Source organism: Salmo trutta, chromosome 40, assembly GCF_901001165.1.
Source record: "Salmo trutta chromosome 40, fSalTru1.1, whole genome shotgun sequence".
Taxonomy (NCBI): Eukaryota; Metazoa; Chordata; class Actinopteri; order Salmoniformes; family Salmonidae; genus Salmo; species Salmo trutta.
The window spans coordinates 16,513,680-16,537,890 of NC_042996.1; the positions used below are offsets into that span (position 1 = coordinate 16,513,680).

General features: G+C 45.8%; 2 protein-coding genes and 1 non-coding gene across 5 annotated transcripts in view; all 3 read right to left on the minus strand.

Moving 5' to 3' along the window:
* LOC115180315 (metallophosphoesterase domain-containing protein 1) overlaps nucleotides 1-719 on the minus strand; it is a 41,248-nt gene extending 40,529 nt beyond the window's left edge. For all 3 annotated transcript variants that reach the window (XR_003873056.1, XR_003873055.1, XM_029742318.1), the window contains exon 1: nucleotides 456-719. The gene's annotated coding sequence lies outside the window, so the exon portion shown is untranslated. The remainder of the gene's footprint in view (nucleotides 1-455) is intronic.
* A 1,424-nt stretch (nucleotides 720-2,143) lies between these two features.
* Nucleotides 2,144-24,211, minus strand: part of LOC115180172 (signal peptide, CUB and EGF-like domain-containing protein 1) — a 92,959-nt gene continuing 70,891 nt past the window's right edge. Inside the window, exons 9-23 of the mRNA XM_029742052.1 lie at nucleotides 19,222-19,350; nucleotides 14,083-14,199; nucleotides 13,233-13,355; nucleotides 12,993-13,112; nucleotides 11,277-11,375; nucleotides 9,843-9,959; nucleotides 9,411-9,563; nucleotides 8,978-9,172; nucleotides 7,770-7,931; nucleotides 7,204-7,371; nucleotides 6,913-7,074; nucleotides 5,948-6,145; nucleotides 5,578-5,730; nucleotides 5,316-5,395; nucleotides 2,144-5,184 (exon numbers count right to left, since the gene is read on the minus strand). Coding sequence (XP_029597912.1) covers nucleotides 5,032-5,184; nucleotides 5,316-5,395; nucleotides 5,578-5,730; nucleotides 5,948-6,145; nucleotides 6,913-7,074; nucleotides 7,204-7,371; nucleotides 7,770-7,931; nucleotides 8,978-9,172; nucleotides 9,411-9,563; nucleotides 9,843-9,959; nucleotides 11,277-11,375; nucleotides 12,993-13,112; nucleotides 13,233-13,355; nucleotides 14,083-14,199; nucleotides 19,222-19,350 — 2,129 coding nt within the window. The 3' untranslated portion in view covers nucleotides 2,144-5,031. The remainder of the gene's footprint in view (nucleotides 5,185-5,315; nucleotides 5,396-5,577; nucleotides 5,731-5,947; nucleotides 6,146-6,912; nucleotides 7,075-7,203; nucleotides 7,372-7,769; nucleotides 7,932-8,977; nucleotides 9,173-9,410; nucleotides 9,564-9,842; nucleotides 9,960-11,276; nucleotides 11,376-12,992; nucleotides 13,113-13,232; nucleotides 13,356-14,082; nucleotides 14,200-19,221; nucleotides 19,351-24,211) is intronic.
* Nucleotides 7,528-7,600, minus strand: trnak-cuu (transfer RNA lysine (anticodon CUU)). The gene has a single exon. It is a non-coding gene; the product is annotated as a tRNA-Lys (tRNA).

Consider the following 24,211-nt stretch of genomic DNA (forward strand, 5'->3'; position numbering starts at 1 on the left):
ACATTTCAGCTTTTCATTTTTTATTAATTTGTAAAAATGTCGAAAAACATAATTCCACGTTGACATTATGGGGTATTGTGTGTAGACCAGTGTCCCCCACACAAAAAAAATCTATATTTAATCAATTTTAAACTCAGGCTGTAACAACAACATGTGGAAAAAAGTCAAGGGTTGTGAATACTTTCTGATTTCACTGTACATCATGAAAGCATTCCGGTGGACAACCTAAAACAGAAGAGAGTGGCAGTGTCCACAATCACCATCTTGGGCTAGATTTACTAGACATCAGGCTACATGAAGTAAAACACATTTCCGATAGAAAAACATACACATTAGAATAGAATTGAAATCCAAAATCTGTTTCGGATTGTCATCATACTAATCCTGTAGCCTGCCACACAAAACATAGGCAACACCAATTTGCACGCAAGCAGACACCGCGGCACCTAACCTACCTGGGTTCGCCCCGGTCTCCCGGTCGGATGAGCTGAGCCTGTCCGGTTAGGGATGAACCAGTGAAGTCCCGTGGGTCTGATAGAGGAGCGGACGGCGGAGGGGGAGCAGCTAGCGAGTTGCGCTGGTCTGTTTGAAAGTGCAGCGCGTGGTGCTCAGTTTAACGCTTTGGCTCTCGCGGAAACACTTAATCTCCCGCCTCTTGTGCTGAATGTGCTCGAGCTGTGTGTCTTCCCGCCTCTCCCTGGTATGTTCTGGAGCCTTCTGTTGGATGAACAGCTCAATGTGCGAAGGGGAGGTCTGAGCACGAATCAATTCATGTCTGACAGACAGTTTGAGCCAGCATACAATATCAGAGATTCGTCTCTGTTTTTTCTAGCATTTCATCTATCACAGATGCAGAATTAAACTGCATTTCTTTAAGATCAATGTAGAACCATCGATTTGGTGATAAATGACATACATTGTACTTTATATTTTCACATTTGGCCTAGTTTCATCCTTACCATAGCCCTGTGTTTCTCAAACCTTTTATGGATTAGTTTACCCCAAGCCAGTTCCACTGACTTTTATGTATTGTAGTACAAGCACACCTGAGTCAAGTTGGTCAACTAATCATTAGGCTATTTGAGTCGGGTGTGCTAGTTCTGGAATACATCAAATAAATTGACTGAAAATAATGCAAGATGACATGATGGATGTCTGCAACCCAATTGACCTTGGCTTCAGGGGAACTTTTAATTATTTTCAACAGATTACAGTTGCAAAGAAATATTATGATAACGTATTCTCCTTAACCTACATTTACCGTTTTACAAATAGGAAGGGCTCCAAAAGTACACCTACAATTTACAAGAATCATCATGTTGCAAATTTGGACATAGTAGGCATAGCTGATGTCTTTATAATTTGTGTAAATGCGCCACTGCCTAGTTAAACATTTGTTGTCTTTGGAGACTAGGGCCTATTACTATACTCAACTACTCTTGAAAACATAATTTAAAATAAGAAGCTGAAGTTAATGAAAAACAAACTAGAAGTCCTCAATCTAAACTCTGACTTTAATTAATTAATAGACAATGAACATTAAAAATGGATGCCAGTGCCGACAGAGAAATATTGTAAGAAAAGAGGAGAGGCATGAAGATAAGGCCTTATCTACACATTTGCCACTCTCTCATTTGCCTGGAGATTCTCAGCATTGATAACGTCCTGTAAAGTTCAAAAGAAATCACCAGATTTGGCTGTCAGACTCATTTAATGCTGCAGCTACTGTAAGAAACAACAATGCTAACTTGGCTGTGATGTGAATTCAGCCAGACTTCTTACACAGCCTCCAATAGGTTCTTCCAATAGATGCAGGATTTATGGAATAAAGGTACAGAGTAGGATCATTGAATACTGCATTTATGTGTTCAAGAAAATAAATCTTACAAGAAAATAAACTTTGACTCAGTGTCAATTTGCACTTAGGTTTGTTTGTGTGTTGTCTTTATCCTCAGAACGGTTATCCTCGTTTTGAGAAAAGTCCAATATTGGCAATGTCAGCTACATTTTCAGGAAACATATTTCAGTCTGTGTAAGATGCCCTGCAGTCACCCATGGAGACAAAAGATGCTAGATAATATAGAAAAGTGCAAAGTAAAGTGTAACAAGTAACATTTAAACAAGGGCAGATCACAGAGCATGCTGGAGTTGTTTTTCTGCTACTGTTTTATTTGAATTTGTTCTTTACTGGATTTTCATGGACCAAACAATGGCAAAACACTGTGATACAGTTTCTCTCTTTGGGTACAACCGACTAACACAAACGTTAAAATTATCCCTCTATAAAATGGACTAAAGTACCTACATACAGTATCTCTCTTTCTCCACCTCGATCTCACAAGCTACTCACACACGGACACACTCTGTCTCACTTGCTCACACACATACACAGAACATGCACTCTTTCTGTATCACACTGTCTCACACGCGCACACACACATCCACACACACACACACACACACACACACACACACACACACACACACACACACACACACACACACACACACACACACACACACAATAGAATACATTCTCAGGAAAAGTCAATCATAAAAAATGTTACATTTCATACCAATTTTCATCATCATCATCATCATCATCATCATCATCAAACACACTAAACGCCCAAAACATCCCTCAACAGGAAGTGGGTGCACTGTACCAACATTAGCTACACCTCTGCAGGCGACAACCATTTTGAGTGGACTGAGTGGACAAACACCTTGGTTGTATCTGAAAACATTAGCTGTCAAATCCATGCTTCCTCCGCCCTTGTTAGCTTAATTCTATTCAAAGCTCATTGGAATAGAGGTTGCGAGGTCCCTCCCCCGGACCACCTCCTCCAATGGGCTTTGACTTGACGACTAGTAACATTTTCTGACACAACTCTACACACAACAGTGGGGGTTACGATTAGACTAGAATGAACAGGTCCTGGATCAGTGCTAGGGCACAATGCAGAATTTATGAATGAATGACTATATCTGATCCCATATCAGTGGCCTTCAGTATATGGCCTCTAGGTTAGAAGATACAAGACATATAATTATGCTTATCATCCTTGTGCCCAGCACAAAGAATTTAAGTTGTTTATAACCGTGTAGTAGCGGTGTATTAGCAGTTTAATAGGTCTGTAATAGATGTGCTGTATAGGCAATTATAAACTGGGTGGTTCGAGCCCTGAATGCTGATTGGCTGACAGCCGTGGTATATCAGACATCATAAACTGGGTGGTTCAAGCCCTGAATGCTGATTGGCTGACAGCCGTGGTTTATCAGACAGTATGCCACAGGTATGACAGATTTTTTTTTTTACTGCTGTAATTATGTTGGTAACCAGTTTATAATAGCAATAAGGCACCTCAGGGGTTTGTGGTATATTGCCAATATACCACAGCTAAGGGCCTTATTGCTTAAATGGACTCTTACAAGGGGGAGAACAATGAAAGTGTAATTTTGTCAGAACGTTTGACTAGTTGAGGTCAGTTTGGGCGCTTTCTGGGTTATGGTTACAGTTGCAAGTGCTATGTACATACAGATACTCTCATAGACATCACAATACTTTCAAATAGACCTCTGTCTCTCTGCTACTACATTCACCTCCAAATCAACAGTCTCCTCATCATACAATACATATTTTCTCCACTTGCATTGTGCAGAAATATAAACAAACTAACATATTTGTTACAGATATTAAATCAACAGTCTAGGTTGATGACTTACAGAAACTGGGAGAAGTCCAAATAGGACAGATTGAGAGTGGACACTCGTAAAAAGCAGGTGGTTTTGAGTGTGCACTTAGTGCCATCATATAAGAAGCTTTACACAAAACACCCCTTTTCTCTGGCAGCTAGTCAGGAGGGTCTTAAAGGGATGAGGCAGAGTTAGGAGAAGGGAGCACACCCACAACTAAAATAGTAGTGGGTCGTTAAGGACATTTCCTTTTAAATTATTACTTACTGGCAATACTGCTTTTCAGGCCAAATGGGTAGATTTGATGGTGTCTGTCTAAACAATTGAACACTGGGGGCTTTTGTGGTGAGAACAAAACGGGACATATTTTTGTCTCTCTCTTTGCTACAACCAAGGTAAAACATTTCTATACAACACAAAACATAAGGAAAAATGTAACTTAGATTTTTTTTCTACAGTTTACAATATAAAATTCAAGTGCAATTAAAGTTCCAAATATTAGTTACATCACATACATTTCTCTCTATAGCAACGTCTGTTACTTGCAGGTAGTTTTTTCATCTTGTTATATATCTTTTTTAAAAAAGTGACTTTTTGGAAAAATCTAACTTATTTGTTCACTGTACTCAGTTTGAGGTGGAATGGTCTGGGATGCTGAAATCAGAAATATCTTTAGAAATAATTTCCCATGTGAAAATGTTGATTTAAAATATGATTTATGTGCACCCATCGTTTTTTTTGTGCACGCCAGGGGCCTTTTAAAATAACAAAATAAAGATACATCTATGTACCTGCGTGTGACGTCACTCTTGCACACCATCTACGTGCACATACGTATGTTCACACAAACACAAATATACATACGTACATAGATACACATACATTTAACTTGTAGCCAACATGTCTGTACGTACATATATATCAAACATCCATGTTGTGGGCTTCTGCAAGTTCTAACACATATAAATATAACCAAAACAACAACCAACAACAACACAAAAACAAACCAAACCAAAACAGAAGTACAAGGGAAAAGCTGTAAAAACGAGGACTGCAGAAAAAAAAGACAAAAGAGGGAGAGACGGTTCTCTGTTCCTGTGCAGAGAATGCTGGGATAGCGAGCAGGAGGAACTCTGGGTAGGGTTGGGGGTGTAAGATAAGTGTTTCAGAGTAGAGGGTGTAGAAGAGAGGGCTAGATTTGCGGGGGGGGTTGTAGGAGAGATGTAGGGGTATAGACTTGGGGATTAGAAGACATATGGGGATGTTGACAGGGTAAGGACGCAGGTGAAGGGTAGGGAGGAGTAGATGGTGGAAAGGGGGCGTAGGATAAGCAGCTTATTTGTACGGCCGTAGGAACCGTGTGACTTTGGAGCGCAGCAGCTTGATGAACGAGCGGGGGAACATGTCTTTGGACTCCTGTGCCGTGTACCTGAAGTAGTTCTGGGGGTGAGCCAGAACATCAAACAGGGCTTTGATCAGTTTTTTATCCTGCATGGAGGAGAGGGAGAGACAGAGAGAGGGAGTTATCAGTGAAGATAATATACTATACACTGTATAGTATTATCTATTAATTACAATATATATTATACAGTAATTGGACATAATGGAGAGTTGCTTACTTTCAGTATCTCTTGGTGATTCTCTGATGCGTAGAGTCTGCCGTCCCGGACAATGTCCTCTATCAGCTGCTGGTAGTCCTCTTCAAAACAACAGACAGGAAGAAACACAGGGTTACATTATTCAGCTGACACAAAAAGTGTATTAAGATTCCACCATCAAACACACCTTGTCACACTGTACATTAGAGTTGACTTAATAAGGCACAGGTGAATGTTAGGGAGTCTGAGCAGCTTAGAAGTGTAGAAGCTACAGCAGACTGACCATCGTAGGTCACATATGGGACTTGGAAGCCCTTGCCACTGTTGCCCTCATTGGACTTGAACTGGATCCAGAGCTTGCGGGAGCGGGAGGTGAAGGCGATTGGCCGCTCGTATGTCTGACACGTCTCATAGGTGGTGATGGAGGTGGGCAGGGCTAATGGAAGAAGAGGGAGCGGCTACATTTAATTGACAGACAGATGGACCAACCAAGAGTTTGGAATCAGCTGAAATAATACTTGACGAATATTAAAATAGCAAGATAGACTAACTACAATAATGTAACAATCTAATTGGCTGGCTAGCTGATGAAATTAAATATCACGCTGTCTGATTGGCTGGCACAGTAAGAATGATTTCCTGGTTGTGCCTACCACTCTTCCTCATGACGAGCACGTCTCCACACTCGTCTTCGATGGGGAGGAAGATCTCAGGCACCACGATGAGGATGCGTCTCTTGTGAGGGGGGTTGATGGTCCAGATACAGTCTACATTGGACGGGTAGTCCCCGGGGTAGTTAGGAGACTCAATAAAGCCTGTAAAGTCCCCCAGCTCACCCCCACACACCTGGTCTAAGACAGGGAGAAGAGACTTGGATGAGTCAGGGAGCACTGGAGACTATGGCTTTGAATTGAACTAATTTAGCAGCAAGGAACATGTCTATAGCTTAGAGCAGTGGTTCCCAAACTGTGGGGTGAGGGGTCGGCAGGACGCCTCATTTGTTTGTTGTTTTTTTGTAATAGTAGAATGCACAAGGTGACATGTCTAAATTGGGTTGTGCATCATCAGTTCCTCTTGTCATGTTAGTCATTACATACCTTACAGAGCTATTTATAACTTGTCAGAAATGTCCAGATCAACTAGCCCATGCCAGCTACTGTTTTTATATTTAGGCTTTTTAGTCCACAGATATTGTTGTCATTTTTTTGTCACTCAAATATCACATGAATACAGATTAGACATGGCAAAATGTATAGGATTGCACGAAAATTTGCTTCAAAACTGAAACATTTTCTTTGAACCCCATGACAAAATGTGAAGAATTGCAGGAAATAAGCTTTAAACCTGCAAAATTCTCTCCAGTGTGAACAGTTTGCCATGAACAGTGATGTGCCTTTAATAATAGACGTGGCGCACGCAGGGGGCCGCGGAATGTTCCCCAATGCTGGAAGGGAGGCCCCGAGTGAAAACGTTTCAGAATTCCTGGCTTAGAGTACAGAGGAAACTGAAATGTTTTAGCACGTGTCACACCAAGACAACTTGTCACTTGAGTCCTCTAACCATGTGCAACACTAAAATAATTCACTGCACTAATGAACTAATGGGAGACTGGCCTTACTCTTGCAGTGAGAGACGTTGGTGGCTCCGTCAAAGTCAGTGGTGGTGTTGCCAGGGCAGGTGATGCAGTAGTTCTGTCCAAACTCTGACTGGTAGGTACCGGCTGGGCAGCGGATACAGCGGTGGTTACTGGAGTTGTAGTGGTGTCCAGGAGCACAGTGGACTACGGAGAGAAATACACAGCCACAAACATGAGAGTAATACATGCACACACTCTCTCTCTCTCTCTCTCTCTCTCTCTGTCTCTCTCTCTCTCTCTCTCTCTCTCTCTCTTTCTCTCTCTCTCTGTTACCTTTGGCCTCACAGTCCCTGAAGGCGACAGAGCCCTCGTACTTGGTCATGAGGCCACCACCACAGGAGAAGCAGAGTACACGGCCAGGCTCCGGCTGGAAGGAGCCCAGAGGACAGGGGTTACAGGGACGAAACCCATCTGATGAATACTGACCAGCCGGACACTGGCCTGGGAGAGATGGAGAGAAGAAGAGGTTTAACAAGGCTCTATAACACACATCTCTTCAACTGACCTATTATGCAGGAAGTAGAACTTCAATGAGATCGAGTCTGTTCCAGAGTACCGCTGGTGAGGTTATGAAATCCCTTCTGAATCAAAAGGCAACGCCCAACGTGGGGCTCGAACCCACGACCCTGAGATTAAGAGTCTCATGCACTACCGACTGAGCTAGCCAGGATGATCTATCTATGGAACCCTGGTCTTTGCTGCCATCTAGAGGACAAAGTGGGAAATGCCTTGAAACAGACCATGGTCTCCAATAGAACTAGAAATACCGTTGAATAACCACAGGGTGGTGCCAAAGTACCGCACACATAAGACTGCCACGCACACGCACACGCACACACCTCCGCACTGGGAGACGTTCTTGGCCCCGGCGATGCCCTGTCCCTCGGTGCTGGGGCAGGGTTCACAGGACAGCTGACCCACTGTGTCCTGGTATGTACCAGGGGGACACACGACACACTGATCATGGTCTCCGCTATAGTACGTCCCCACACCACAGCTCACTGAGACAGGGAGAGAGATAGACATGCACACAGAGAGAAAGAGAGAGAGATGAGAGAGAGACATGTTTAGCATATCATGATATGGTATATCCCGCATACACTGCATCAAACAGAGACGGAAGTTGGCTTTAGCCTACACATTGTGTCAAACTGCAGCTGTGATGTATAGGCCAAAATAAAGGAAACACCAACATAAAGCATCTTAATAGGGCGTTGGGCCACCACAAAACCAGAACAGCTTCAATACACCTTGTCATAGATTCTACAAGTGTCTGGAACTCTATTGGAGGGATGCGACACCATTCTTCCATGACAAATTCCATCATTTGGTGTTTTGCTGATGGTGGTGAAAAACGCTGTCTCCAAGGCGCCGCTCTAGAATCTCTCTTAAGTGTTCAATGAAGGTGCATAAAGATGGAGGAATTCAGTTATGACGTCATTGTTTTTAGTACTACCCACAGAGTTCTTAAACTACGGCGCGCAACCTGGTTCAACGTGCCAGTAAATCAGCACAAACGACTTTTCCCGTTTTTCAAATTGCCAGGTGCTTGGAGCTAAAATTGGGATCGTGTAGGCCTATACCGATACAAGAAAATGAGTAACGGAGAGTAATGTACAATACGCCGAACGTAGCGAGCAAGCTATTTGTGGTAAGTACATGGGGGCAGTCATCTTTATGCACATTCACCATTGGGTTGGGATCTGGTGACTGAGACGGCCATGGCGTATGGTTTACATCGTTTTCAGGCTCATCAAACCATTCAGTGACCACTCAAACCCCCTGTGGATGGGGGAATTGCCATTGTAGACAAAAAATAATGGGCAACTGGGCCTGCCCAGCATTTTTATACATTATACAAGCATTATGGGATATTAATTGTTTAGGAATTGCTCACGAACCAAACCTGTATGGAAGCACCTGCTTTCAATATACTTTGTATCCCTAATTTACTCAAGTGTTTTTCTTTATTTTGGCAGTTACCTGTATATGGAACAGTAAGCTACAACAACTCCATATCCCAGGATGCCTTGCACAGGATGCTCACCACACTTGCCGTCCCGTAAGACCTGTCCGGTGCTGCATTGCTCAACGTGCAGTGCAGGTTTCTGGGCCACCTCGTACTCGGTACCAGAGAACTGGATATAGAACTGCTGCTTGTTGATGGACTTCCTCAGGGTCCGCATTGCACTCTGTAACCTCTGCTTCATACGCTCCCTCACACACTCCACGTTACACGAGTCTGGGGAGTGGAATACACACAGTCAGTACACACACACACACACAACAAATACACAGAGTCCACGTTACACAAGTCTGCAGAGAGGAATACACAAGCACACACACTCCATATAACAGAAAACTCACATTACTCACACCCATACAGAAACAGGTTACATGAGTCTAAAATGTGGCGTATATGCAATCAACACACACACACACACACGCACACTGACCTGAGGTTGAACAGTCACACTGACCTGAGGCTTCCTTCATCTCCATCTCAAACTCAGCTGTGATGTGAGAAACCTCTTTGGAAGGGGACTTGCGTCCACGCCGCCGCTTCTTAGACGAGTCACACTTCAGATTGACAAAGGTCACCTGGCAGTCGTCAGTACACGGGAGCGGACCCCCTGAGAAGAAGAGGGGGAGGATGAGGAAGAAGATCAGAAGAGGACGTTGATAGGATGCTGTTGTGCATTGTTTAGTATTGTTTGTTCCGGAGTTATGGCAGGTGTAAGGGCACAGCTCAGGACACATCTAACTGTCGCTTATATTACAGCCACAGTATCTTGCATCATGTATACCTTCTTAGTTCGGTCTGTATTACTTGATGCTGTACACTCTACGTTAGGAGTGGCCTGTGTTATACAGTACAGTTTGTACAGTCATTTAGGAGTAGCAGGATTTACCTTGCAGGCTCGGCTTGGACGTCTCTCGGTGTTTTTCCTTGTTCCTGGGTCTTAGGTGACACTTGGCATCTTTGACCTTGAAGCGGGCCTTCTGCTTGATGGGCGGGGGTAACGTATCTTCATTTACATAAAGGAGAAAGACACAGAAATATACACTAATGAATGATCACGCACTTCAGAGTGCATCTCCAGGACACCTTTATTGGTGTTCCCTGGTTGAGGTGAAGTTTAGGTCACAGAGGAACTAACACAGCCAAATGCTTCATCGCGCTCTGTCTGTCTCTCTGGCAATAAAGGCAAAACCAAAAACCCACATCGTCCCGGCGATCAGCAGTCCAGCCGACACCAGGGAGGAAGGTAGACGGAATGTGTGTGTTTGTGTCTGTTTGTCTGTCATGTATTGGGTGGTCGGGATGGCTGTCCTTTTAACGAGGTGCTGGAGACATGCAAGGGTCAGAGTGTGTGTGTGTGTGTGTGTGTGTGTGTGGTTATGGGTACGCTGAGTGGATAGGAACATTGAGATCGGAGCCAGGTAAACACACAGCACACTGAGAGGCCATGAAGGGCTGTGTGTGTGGCTCTGTCCATTAACCACTAACAACATACTCACCAGGACACCACTGGCTCCAGTTTGCTGCTGAAAAGCAGAGGCGCTGAATGGACTGAGCTGTTTGCGGTTTGGGACGCCACATAAAAGCTGTCTTGATCATCATCATCGTAACCATCATCATCATCATCGTCACCATCATCATCATCATCGTCACCATCATCATCATCGTCACCATCATCATCATCATCACCACCATCATCATCGTAACCGCCGTCATCATCTACCACTTCCGTTATCGGAGCGTGAAATGATAGACCGTGATGAGAGCGTAGACGAACCACATGTCTGGGGGAGCTGTGAGATTCAAAGGGGACGGTCCAGGATTGGCACTCTGAGGTGAGCTGTATTTCATATCACTTAACACTCACACCCCCAGCCAGATGGTGAGTCTTTCTATCTCTCCATCTCTATCTCTCTCTCTCACACACACACTCTCCATCTCCCTCTCCACCCCTCTCCCTCTCTCTCTCTCTCTCTCTCTCTCTCTCCCTCTTAGTGCATTCCTCTGGCCGTGCGAGGGCCCTCTCCCTGTCCAGAATCTACAGAGTGCTGAAGGAAATATAGGAGTGACGATATGGCGAGCACCAAAGGCAGGGGAGTGAAGATTCCGATGGAGGGAATGAAGAAATTGAGGAATTTAAACTCAACGGCAACGGGAGAAGTGAAAAGATCTCAACTGCATCGACGCCAAAAGGTCATGACCGAGCTACGAGACCCTGATCTCATGGTATGTGTGTGTTTTAGCTGAAGTGGTATGGTTAAATATCTTTATATTGAACAAAGCATAACATCTCTGACTACATGTCCCATAATGCATTGCATACCTGCACAGGTGAGCAGGGCGGTGGTGGCGTTCCTCTTCTGTGGTGCCTTCCCAGGTTGCACAGGCACACCACAGCTAAGTGTGTAGCTGTTCTCAGAGTCTGGCGGGACACACACAAGTACATGTCAGTTACAACCCTGTCCATCCAAGGCCAATCTGTTTAGACTAGCTCTGCTTGCAGTATCCCTGTCTTCTGCCACTGGCTGACTTGTTTATGGCTATTAAACCGGCAGCACTGAGGGACAGGGTGACATGGGACATGAGGAAATATGGGATTGCTGTCAAAGTGATAGAGGGGTCCGTCTGAGGAGCAGTGTGACCCAACTGCCTGGGGGGTGTGTGTGTGTGTGTGTGTGTGTGTGTGTGTGTGTGTGTGTGTGTGTGTGTGTGTGTGTGTGTGTGTGTGTGTGTGTGTGTGTGTGTGTGTGTGTGCGCTAACCGTGTGATGGCAATGTGTGTTTCTCTTGGCTAGTTGAGGTTCTGATGGAGTGCAGAGGAGTAAAATACTTGTATTAGATTTCTATGGCCTCACTTTCTCTACTATTTAAGAGTTACAAGAGACTGCCATATGAAGTCTGCCATAAAAGAAAACACACTCACACACACAACTCAGTCACACACACAACTCAGTCACACACACACACACACACACACACACACACACACACACACACACACAAACAAACAAATGCACACACACGTGCATACATACACATTTCCTTAGGGATGGAGAGAAATTATGACAGATCCCGAATGACAGATCTATGCTCATGAATGAATGTTCGCGCACACGTACACACGCACGCATACACGCACGCACGCATACACACACACAAACACACATATCTAGTCATATCTAGTCATAAAGCAGGATGTGAATAAAGACGACGCAGGGCTTCGCGTGCAACCACAAGAATGTAAAAGCTTTCCCAAATTAAGACATTCTCCAGAAAGATAAAAAAGCTATATTATTTCACTTTGTGTTTGAGCGCTATCCATCAGTCTCACACTACAGCAGCCAAACGGAGTAGCTGTCTACTCAAAGCAGTCCTAACAGAAATATGGCCGACAAAAGAATGTCATTGTTTTACAGATGTTCGTCTGTGTTAAGCACATTTGTGGAGGACCAGGGTGCCTGCATTGACAGCCAATAGCTTTATAGCATTTATAGCCTTAGGGGCAACACCAGACAAAATCACTCACTGATTGAAATACTTTTAGCTGAAAGGCCCCTGATGGATTCTTTGGCCAGTGACTGAGATAGGTAGGTAGGTAGATAGATTAGTTCTTTAATCTGAGCCCTTCATCCAAGTGGGAAACTTTCAGTGGAGCTCTGCTTGAATTGAGAGCAGCGTGAGGACTGGCCTTGACCTCTAGAGGGCAGCAGAGAGAACGGAGTGGCTGGAGCTCAGTTAACCACGCGGCTACACAGGCATTGGTCATCCATAAGAGTCAGCTGAATACTAGCGCATGGGGACTAAACCTCACCAGACCAGTCCAGATCAGAGAAGGTAGAGGATTAATGTAGTTTAACCAGAGAAGGAGGGAGTGTAGATTGCAGATTGAGGAGAGTCGAGGTTAAAGGCTAGGATTGTGCTGGGGAGAAAGAGTGAAGGTTTGGTCTTTGAGTAAAACAGTTCCTCCTTGCTGTAAGGTGTGTGTGTGTGTGTGTGTGTGTGTGTGTGTGTGTTGGGGTGTGTAGGACTGAGCCACGTACCTGCGAGGAAAAGTGCGTTGGAAGGACAGGAGAGTGAGCACACCTCCACCCCGCCTCTCTTGTCACAGCTGAGCTGGGCGCGCGGCGCTGGCTTCCCGTCGGGCAAACACTTCACCGCCTCTGAGGAACATAGAGGGTCACATCACCATGACAACCACCGCCACACACGCACACGCACACACACTCTCCTATGTGTATAGAAGACACACACACACACACAGTAGATGTTTAGGTGCTTACTGGTGCAGTCCTTCTTGTTCCAGTGGAGTTTCTGACCAGGCGGACACAGACACTCATAGCCTCCCTGTGTGTTCACACAGCTGTGTTCACAGCTCCCGTTGTTAATGCTGCACTCATCTATGTCTGAGACACAACCACATAGAAAACAGTCAGAGTGTGTGTGTGTGTGTGTGTGTGTGTACGTGGTTGAGTATCATCAAAGTTCAGAATGACATCATCAGACAGAGCCTGTGCTACGAGTGAGTGTGTGATGTCATCAGTGTGAGACAGACAGCTCATGTCCTCTCCGTGCTCTATATCTGACTGACTGGTATGTGTTGACCGCTAATGGAACGCCCTTTAGACAGTGGCCTGTTTAGTCGACCACTGAAGAACATGGCTGTCAGTCAGACAGGGCCAGGGGAAGTGGGATCACAACACACACACACCCGTCAAACCTCCTGCCTCCGCTCGACATGTGTGTGACAGGTACAACACACACACATGCACACACAGGCAGGGCCGCAGGTACGGAGGGATATTCAGGGGAACTGAGGTGTGAGTGTGCTTTCGGCAGCGCCGTCTGCACGTGCTCAGTCACCCCACACTAACAGACACAATGAAAAAACTCTTTCTCTCTTTCTGTTTCTCTCCCCTCTCTTTCTTACTCTCGCTTTCTCCTTGTCAGTCTCTCAGGGCTTCTCACTTTGTGTCAGTCAATTCATTTCTATCAGTGCCTCTTCCTAGCTACCTGTTTGTCTATCTCTTTCCCATGTCTTTCTAAGTGTGTGAGTGTGCGTGAGTGTGTGTATGTGTGCATGTTTGCGTGTGTGTGTGCGTGAAATCCCATGCAGGTCTGTGTCCTACTCACCTCCGCAGTGTGTGAGGCCGTACAGAGTGTATCCTTCCTGACAGACACAGTCGAAGCTGCCAGGGTAGTTGATGCAGGTGTGGTCACAGGTCCTCTCAAAGGAGCACTCGTCAATATCTGTGAGGAGAAACACAGATCGTATGCAATGCTACTGTTTACACACGGGGGCTGTCCAAAATGGCACCATTCCCAATATAGTGCACCACTTTTGACTAGAGCCCCATGACACTCTATTCCCTATATAGTGTACTACATTGGACCAGGCCTCTAGGGAATAGGGCGCCATTTGAGATGCTGCCATGAACTGGACCATAGTGGGTCACTCTGACCATGCCTTCACCAAGGACTGATCGTCAATATAGACAGCGTCTACATGACAGTTAGGACAGAGTTAACACTGACCATGCCTTTACCAAGGACTGATCGTCAATATAGACAGCGTCTACATGACAGTTAGGACAGAGTTAACACTGACCATGCCTTCACCAAGGACTGATCGTCAATATAGACAGCGTCTACATGACAGTTAGGACAGAGTTAACACTGACCATGCCTTCACCAAGGACTGATCGTCAATATAGACAGCGTCTACATGACAGTTAGGACAGAGTTAACTCTGACCATGCCTTCACCAAGGACTGATCGTCAATATAGACAGCGTCTACATGACAGTTAGGACAGAGTTAACACTGACCATGCCTTCACCAAGGACTGATCATCAATATAGACAGTGTCTACATGACAGTTAGGACAGAGTTAACTCTAACCATGCCTTCACCAAGGACTGATTGTCAATATAGACAGCGTCTACATGACAGTTAGGACAGAGTTAACACTGACCATGCCTTCACCAAGGACTGATCGTCAATATAGACAGCGTCTACATGACAGTTAGGACAGAGTTAACACTGACCATGCCTTTACCAAGGACTGATCGTCAATATAGACAGCGTCTACATGACAGTTAGGACAGAGTTAACTCTGACCATGCCTTCACCAAGGACTGATCGTCAATATAGACAGCGTCTACATGACAGTTAGGACAGAGTTAACACTGACCATGCCTTCACCAAGGACTGATCATCAATATAGACAGTGTCTACATGACAGTTAGGACAGAGTTAACTCTAACCATGCCTTCACCAAGGACTGATCGTCAATATAGACAGCGTCTACATGACAGTTAGGACAGAGTTAACACTGACCATGCCTTCACCAAGGACTGATCGACAATATAGACAGTGTCTACATGACAGTTAGGACAGAGTTAACACTGACCATGCCTTCACCAAGGACTGATCGACAATATAGACAGCGTCTACATGACAGTTAGGACAGAGTTAACTCTGACCATGCCTTTACCAAGGACTGATCGTCAATATAGACAGTGTCTACATGACAGTTAGGACAGAGTTAACACTGACCATGCCTTCACCAAGGACTGATCGACAATATAGACAGTGTCTACATGACAGTTAGGACAGAGTTAACACTGACCATGCCTTCACCAAGGACTGATCGACAATATAGACAGTGTCTACATGACAGTTAGGACAGAGTTAACACTGACCATGCCTTACAGGGTTACAGGGTGACGGGGTTACAGGGTTACAGGTGACGGGGTTACAGGGTTACAGGGTGACGGGGTTACAGGGTGACAGGGTTACAGGTGACGGGGTTACAGGGTTACGAGGTTACAGGGTGACGGGGTTACAGGGTTACAGGGTGACGGGGTTACAGGTGACGGGGTTACAGGGTGACGGGGTTACAGGGTGACGGGGTTACAGGGTGACGGGGTTACAGGGTTACGGGGTTACAGGGTGACGGGGTTACAGGGTTACAGGGTGACGGGATTAGAGGTGACGGGGTTACAGGGTTACAGGGTGACGGGGTTACAGGTGACGGGGTTACAGGATTACGGGGTTACAGGGTGACGGGGTCACAGGGTTACAGGTGACGGGGTTACAGGCTTACAGGGTGACGGGGTTACAGGGTGACGGGGTTACAGAGTGACAGGGTTACAGGGTGACAGGTGACGGGGTTACAGGGTGACGGGGATACAGGGTGACAGGGTTACAGGTGACGGGGTTACAGGGTGACGGGGTTACAGGGTTACAGGGTGACAGGGTTACAGGGTTACGGAGTTACAGGGTGACAGGGTTACAGGTGACGGGGTTACAGGGTTACGGAGTTACAGGGTGACAGGGTTACAGGTGACGGGGTTACAGGGTTACAGGGTGACGGGGTTACAGGTGATGGGGTTACAGGGTGACGGGGTTACAGGTTTACAGGGTGACGGGGTTACAGGTTTACAGGGTGACGGGGTTACAGGGTGACGGGGTTACAGGTGACGGGGTTACAGGGTTACAGGGTGACGGGATTACAGGTGATGGGGTTACAGGGTGACGGGGTTACAGGGTGACGGGGTTACAGGGTGATGGGGGTACAGGGTTACAGGGTGACGGGGTTACAGGGTGACGGGGTTACAGGGTGACGGGGTTACAGGTTTACAGGGTGACGGGGTTACAGGGTGATGGGGTTACAGGGTTACAGGGTGACGGGGTTACAGGGTGACGGGGTTACAGGGTGACGGGGTTACAGGTGACAGGGTGACGGGGTTACAGGGTTACAGGGTGACGGGGTTACAGGTGACAGGGTGACGGGGTTACAGGGTGACGGGGTTACAGGGTTACAGGGTGATGGGGTTACAGGGTGACGGGGTTACAGGGTTACAGGGTGACGGGGTTACAGGGTGACGGGGTTACAGGGTGATGGGGTTACAGGGTTACAGGGTGACGGGGTTACAGGGTGACGGGGTTACAGGGTGACAGGGTGACGGGGTTACAGGGTGACAGGGTTACGGGGTTACAGGGTCTGTGTCAGTGTCAGTAAGGATATCAGGTTGGTTGCTCAAGAGTCACACACATAAACACACACACTGATCTGTGCACTCCCACACAATACTTAGACATGCCTATAATCATGCTAAACGTTAGTTTAGACTAGTGTAGGACTGACAATTAAGTCATCGTCCTTGGTTGTAGCAGAGAGCATGTTTGCTGCCTTCCTCTTGAGAAACCAACAAGCAGTGTACAATAAAATATTGATATATGAGTCATAGATATTACTCTCTACGGCTCTTCTCCACACAAACACCCATTATTCAGCCACAGCTAATAAGACCGGTCCATTAATCAGACTGGAGTCCAAAGCAGAGCTCTGCTCACTAAACAACACCAAGAGGTGTTCTCAGTGGAGACTTCCCGATCCAATTCAGTCCTTCAGTCAAGCCCTCCACCCCGGGCCTGGGATAGATCAGACCAACTCACTGTGGTCTGGACCAATGGCTGTATGTACAGTATCAAGCATCTCTGAGTAGGAGTGCTGATCTAGGATCAGCCCCCCCCCCCAGCAATATAATCATATTCATTGTGACTTAAAAGGTCAAACTGATCCAAGATCAGCACTCCTACTCTGAGACACTTGCAAATACAAGCCCTGGTTTTGGTTTATAATTGTTTTATTTCATTTTAGTGAGACCGATGTAATGACATATTTGGGTGGCTGACAGTAGCAACGCACTACTTCAGTCCAGCGTCTCCAACTCACCTGGACTATTTCAATACCAAGTCATCTGGGCTGTGGAGATTTACAGAAGCTAAAAATACAGCGTGTTATGATCAACTTTGTCATGAGGAGGAAGTTGTTCAGGCCTGGCTTCTGTTGGCTTCTGTTGGCTGCTTTGCTACAGTCCTCCAGGCAACTGTCTATATGATGGGCTGGGGTTACATTATCATACCTGATTAATGAAACTAGCATCAGACCACAACCCACAACCACCACGCAGCGCTGGAACGACTTGAGAGAGGCGTTACTGTATCATCTCATTTCACAGAGAGGTGCCAGTTGTTGGCTTGGCTGATGTGCAGGTGTCTGTCTGTTTGTGGGGTCGGGTATAACACACCCAAGGACAGTGTCCCTGTTTATTAAAACACCAAAGAATGTAGCCTGTCTATTGCCTCTTAATAAGCACACTGTGTCTGCAAAGCTAAAGCTCTGCTCCCTCTGTCGTCTTGACCTCTACTGTATTGGTTTAATACAGCTACCTGTAGGGAGTCTTCATGTTCCTGATGATTATTGCACACCCCATTCTCCATCACCCCTGTCCTTGTAAAGGCATAGGAACAGCCTAAAGACTCTGTCTCTATATTTGTCTCCCCCTCCACTTTCTCTCTCCGGAGGAACCTGGCATAGCTGTAGGTCTTCTCCGACACGTATTACCAAGAAATATTTTCCCTGGAAGAGCTTACCAGCATGGAAAGAATTAAAACATGAAATAAATACAAGTTTTTAAAAAAAAATCTGAATAAAAATACCACTTGTTAGCAAATGGAAGCTTGGTTTTGGTAAAGCTGGTAAGTTGGTATGCTGATGGGTGGAAGGAGTGTGTGTGTGTGTATGTGTGTGTTCCTCCCATCAGCACACACCCAGGCTGAGTGTGATATTGGCGTGCATGGAGTTGTATAAACTGTTTGTTGGCAGTTTTTTGGTGTTTAATATGACAGTGTTGATGTTTAATATGACACACACACACACTGGGATAGAGTTGTTTGGTGTTTTTGGTTCGGGGACAAAAACACTGCAGGGTGTTGTTGTTAATAAAATAATTTGTGATGTGTTCCTCTCCTGTCTCTCTTGCTGTGACTTGTATAGAGGAATTTGCATTTGTCCTCCAAACACAACCAGGGATAAGATATGAAGAGAGAAGCAGAATGTCTTAATACAGCTGACAGTAAATTACACCCACTGGAGGATGTTAAATCAATTGTAATAACAAGCCTATCTGTGTCATTCCAGGTGAATGATTTGTAGGCCAACCCCTGTTTTGATTCTATGTATGATCCTGCTCTGAACATGAAGCACACGAGTGAGTTACTATCATAGAGATGTATGATAGAAACTACTAGGCCGACTGTATATTCTAGTATATCCATTTCTATGATCCCTATTCCGTGACACTTTCCTTTCGGGATCTGATCATGGAGTGACGGCACTGTTTCCAAAGGTAACTGTCTTAAAAGCGTTATGACGTCATCAGACAGGATCGTATGACAGCCGTCAGCCAGGTCGGCTGCTCACCCTGGCAGGTGCGCTCGTCAGTGAGGAGCTTGTGGCCCTTCTGGCAGCTGCACTCAAAGGAGCCCACCGTGTTTTTGCAGAAATGGTCACAGCCGCCGTTGTTGAACACCTCCTGGCATTCATCTATGTCTGTATGGGGATAAGGAGAGAGGGGTGGGGGGTCGAGGAAGAGAGAGAGTAAGAGAGAGAGAGATCATTAGGTCACAGATGCGTACATTAAGGCAGCATACATTAAGCACCAGGGTCAGCGCACTCTCACATGTTGTTGTTTGCCATCATTGTAAGTCTGCCACACACACACACACACACACACACACACACACACACACACACACACACACACACACACACACACACACACACACACACACACACACACACACACACACACACACACACACACAATACAATACATTCATTAAACATAAGAATGAGTGTGAGTTTTTGTCACAACCCGGCTCGTGGGAAGTGTCAAAGAGCTCAATCAATAATTTTGCTCTTTATTTAACCAACTTACATATAAAACCTTATTTGTTCATCGAACATTGTGAATAACTCACCACAGGTTAATGAGAAGGGTGTGCTTGAAAGGATACACATAACTCTGCAATGTTGGGTTGTATTGGAGAGAGTCTCAGTCTTAAATCATTATCCACACACAGTCTGTGCCTGTATTTAGTTTTCATGCTAGTGAGGGCCGAGAATCCACTCTCACATAGGTACGTGGTTGCAAAGGGCATCAGTGTCTTAACAGCGTGATGTGCCAAGGCAGGATATTCTGAGCGCAGCCCAATCCAGAAATCTGGCAGTGGCTTCTGATTCAATTCAATGTTGCAATTTCGATGAGTCTCTCTTGTTCAGATATCGGTAAGTGGACTGGAGGCAGGGCATGAAAGGGATAACAAATCCAGTTGTTTGTGTCATCCGTTTTGGGAAAGTACCTGCGTAATTGCGGACCCAACTCACTCAGGTGCTTCGCTATATCACATTTGACATTGTCCATAAGCTTGACTTCATTTGCTCACAAAAAAATCATACAATGATGGAAAGACCTGTGTGTTGTCCTTGTTAATGGAGACAGAAAAGAGCTCCAACTTCTTAATCATAGCCTCACTTTTGTCCCGCACATTGAATATAGTTGTGGAGAATCCCTGTAATCCAAGATTCAGATCATTCAGGTGAGAAAAAACATCACACAGATAGGCCAGTCGTGTGAGAAACTCGTCAGTGAAGAAAACTTTAAGCTCTTCTCTCAATTCAAAAAAACGTGTCAATACTTTGCCCCTTGATAACCAGCGCACTTCTGTATGTTGTAAAAGCGTTACATGGTCACTGCCCACATCATTGCATAATGCAGAAAATACACAAGAGTTCAGGGGCCTTGCTTTAACAAAGTTAACCATTTTCACTGTAGTGTCCAAAACGTCTTTCAAGCTGTCAGGCATTCTCTCAGCAGCAAGAGCCTCTCAGTGGATGCTGCAGTGTACCCAAGTGGCGTCGGGAGCAACTGTCTCCCTGTCATGGCTTTTGCGCCATCAGTACAGATACCAACACATCTTGACCACAAAAGTCCTTTTGATGTCCCAAAGTTGTTCAGTACTTTAAAATATCCTCTCCTGTTGTCCTGTTTCCAGTGGTTTGCAGAAGAGGAAGTCTTCCTTAATTGAGCCCCCATAAACGTAACGGACATATACCAGGAGCTGTGCCAGGCCCGCCACGTCTGTTGACTCATCCAGCTGTAATGCATATAATTCACTGGCTTGTACGCGAAGCAGTAATTTTTTCAAAACATCTCCTGCCATGTCACTGATGCGTCGTGAAACAGTATTGTTTGATGAAGGCATTGTCTGTATAGTTTTTTGGCTTTTTCCCCAGGCATTGCCCCAGCCATATCCGCGGCAGCAGGAAGAATTAAGTCCTCCACAATAGTATGGGGCTTGCCTGTCCTAGCCACTCGGTAGCTCACCATATAAGACGCTTCTAGCCCCTTCTTATTAATGGTATCTGCTGCTTTTATACATGTCTTATTACTCGAAAGTCATCTTTATTATCGCTCAAAAAACTCCCGTGGCTTATTTTTCAAATTGGCAGGTTTCGTTTCTAAATGTCTGCACAAGAGTGAAGGTTTCATCAAGTTGTGAGATAGTACTTTTGCACATATGACACACTGTGGCTGAGCAAAGGCACAACTCCCAATATAAGTGAACAATCAATGTAGTTCTCATCATATTTGCGCCTCTTCGATGGTCCAACGTCCCTGTCTGTTGTTCGGTGCTTTCCCGGGTTAGGGGGCAGAAGCTCTTTGGCTGCATCAGATTCACAACTGTCAGTGTCCATGCTAGCTGGGCTAGCAACAAATGTAGAATTAATGATGCTAGCATTGGATGTGCTCGAAGAAGCAGAACAACTTGCGTCGTCTACAGGTGCAGGTGTAGTACTGCTGTTAGTTGCAGTACTACCAGTAGAGCTGGTATGTGTCTCTATGGACGCGGGCCTTACTATTTTGAACCATTTATCAATTTTGGAGCAAACGGAATGAGCAGCAGCTATGTTTGGCTACATACGGACCATTAGTGGACTTCCCGCGAGAGAGTAACGGTTAATGTGGTTGGATGTTAATGATTTGACTAGGCTACCTGTATTTGACATTGTATTTTTGGCAGTGAAACGAGGCTACTCAAGCGAGAAATAAACCTCACCCAAATGTATAGCCCAGTTGGAAAAAGTGAAAACTATTTTTTAAAATAAGTACCCTAGTTTGAGAATACCTGCACTAAGGCAATAGGCAATACTGGTTGAAGAGGATAGAGTTTTTACACACACACACATACAGACACACACCCAGTATAGAACTCTGCCGTGCTAAAGTGTTCCCCCTTTAGCAGTCTCTCCCACACAGTCACTGCCATGCTGGGATGGAGATCTCCAAATTGGCAGACAACAGGCCAATAAAAGGCTTTACTAATGCCTTGGAAATCTATTCTAAGCCTCTGTAAGAGTCTTTATGGACGGGGGGGGGGAGGCAGTCAGGGTGAGAGTAAGGGTGAGACAGGGGGAGTCAGAGAGAAGTGGGCTTTTCCTAATGCTCTTATTTGTGCTAACAGGAAGAAGCCAGGAGTTGGCAGGCCTGAAAGACAACATGAACACTGGCTGTGCTGCGTTGTGGTGGTAAAGTAGGCTTCCATCCACACAACAAGACGTAACCGCAGTGCCACGGTGTCAGTGTGGAGCAGCCGCCCACAGCCACAAACATATTGTCACAACACCAGGAAGATATTATCCCAGAGCAAACAAACCTGTGGGAGTCCCGTCGCTGTTCCCAGAAGGCCTCACCTGCCTCTTTCATTCTCTCATTCATTCACTCTTTCTTTTCATTCTTTCAGATCTCTGATACAATGACTGAAGTCTCATTCACCAGCGGTTTCTTTTCTGCTGAAGACCGTTTCTTTATGCAGTTTCATTATTCTGTCTTTCTATTGATTTCTTTCTCTCTCTTTCTCTTCCTCTTGGCATGTGTGTGTCTGGGCGCACGGTGTGTGTGTGTGTGTGTGTGCGCGCATGGCCATGTGTGTGTATACGTGTGTGAGCATTTGTGTGCACGCTCTTGTGTTTGTGTGCATTTGTGTATGTGATGGTATCAAGTGTAATGGTAGTTTCACGGTGCTCAGCAGCAGACAGCATGGTACAGGCTCAGTGGGCTTGTTGAGAGAGATCCTCGACTAGCCTCTACTGTCTGATCCTATGACACGCTCTTTACCTGGAACTAATGGAACAGCCTGCTGCTACTGCAACTGCTGTACACAACACTGTCTAGCCCACCATGCAAGGACTTAGAGAAGAGGGGAGAGACAGTGAGAGAGAGAGAGAGAGAGAGCTATATAGATAGAGAGTCAGAGAGAGAGACAGAGAGAGAGAGAAAAAAAAAAGAGAGAGACAGAGAGAGAAATAGTCAGAGAGAGACACAGAGAGAAAGACAGAGAGTGAAAGAGAGAGAGACAGAGAGAGAGTCAGAGAGAAAGACAGAGAGAGAGATAGAGAGTCAGAGAGAGAGAGAGACAGAGAGAGAGAGACAGAGAGATAGAGAGTCAGAGAGAGAGACACAGGGAGAGACAGAGCGAGAAAGAGAGAGAGAAAGAGAGAGAGAAAGAGAGAGAGCGAGGGGGAGGAGCGTTGAATGAATACATCATTGAAAACCTCCCCCCTTCCCTCCTCTCCCCCAAAGGCTGACACCATCCAGGGGTTTGATGGACTTTCCCATAACTTCCATCTACCCCTCCTCCCCTCTCCTACTGCCCATGGGACTAGGTCTTCCTGAATCCTTGTGGAATAAAGGCCTAGGTGTGTGAGACGATCCAGAGACGTAGATCAGGAATAATAAGCGAGCCGGATCCCCTGGGGCTGTGCATGCGGTGCCAACCCTCCAGCCTGGTGTGATCGGATGTCACGCTACGTCCTCCCTAACCCCATCCAACCCTGGACAAGGTCATTGGGTATATTTCCCTCCTTGGAGGATTGCCAATACCACACTCAACAAGGGAGGAAAGGAGGAAAGGAAAGTGGAGGAGGAAGAGATGGAAACAAAGTGGAGGAGGAAAAGGTAGATTTAGTGGAGGAGGAGAAAAGCAGGTGAAGAAAGAGGAGGAAAGTGGAAGGGTAGAGGGAGGAGGAAGAGACGGAAGAGAAAGCAAAGGAGGGAGTATTAAGAGGAGGAGGGAGAAAGGCAAATAAAAGAAGAGGAAAGTGGAAGAGTGGAGGGAGGAGGAAGAGGACAATAGCATGGCAGATTACACGGGCTAAGCCCTTTTTGATTGGTGCTCTAAGTGATGAAAACTGCTGGGGATTAACACCTAAGCCTTTGCGTCGGAGAGTCAGTCAAGCAAGACACCACAGGAAAAACTCAACTAAGACAGGAGTGGAGAGGAGGAGGGGGGAGGAGGACAGGGGGAGATGGGAAGGAGGAGGGGGTAGGAGAGGAAGGAAAAGGAGAGGC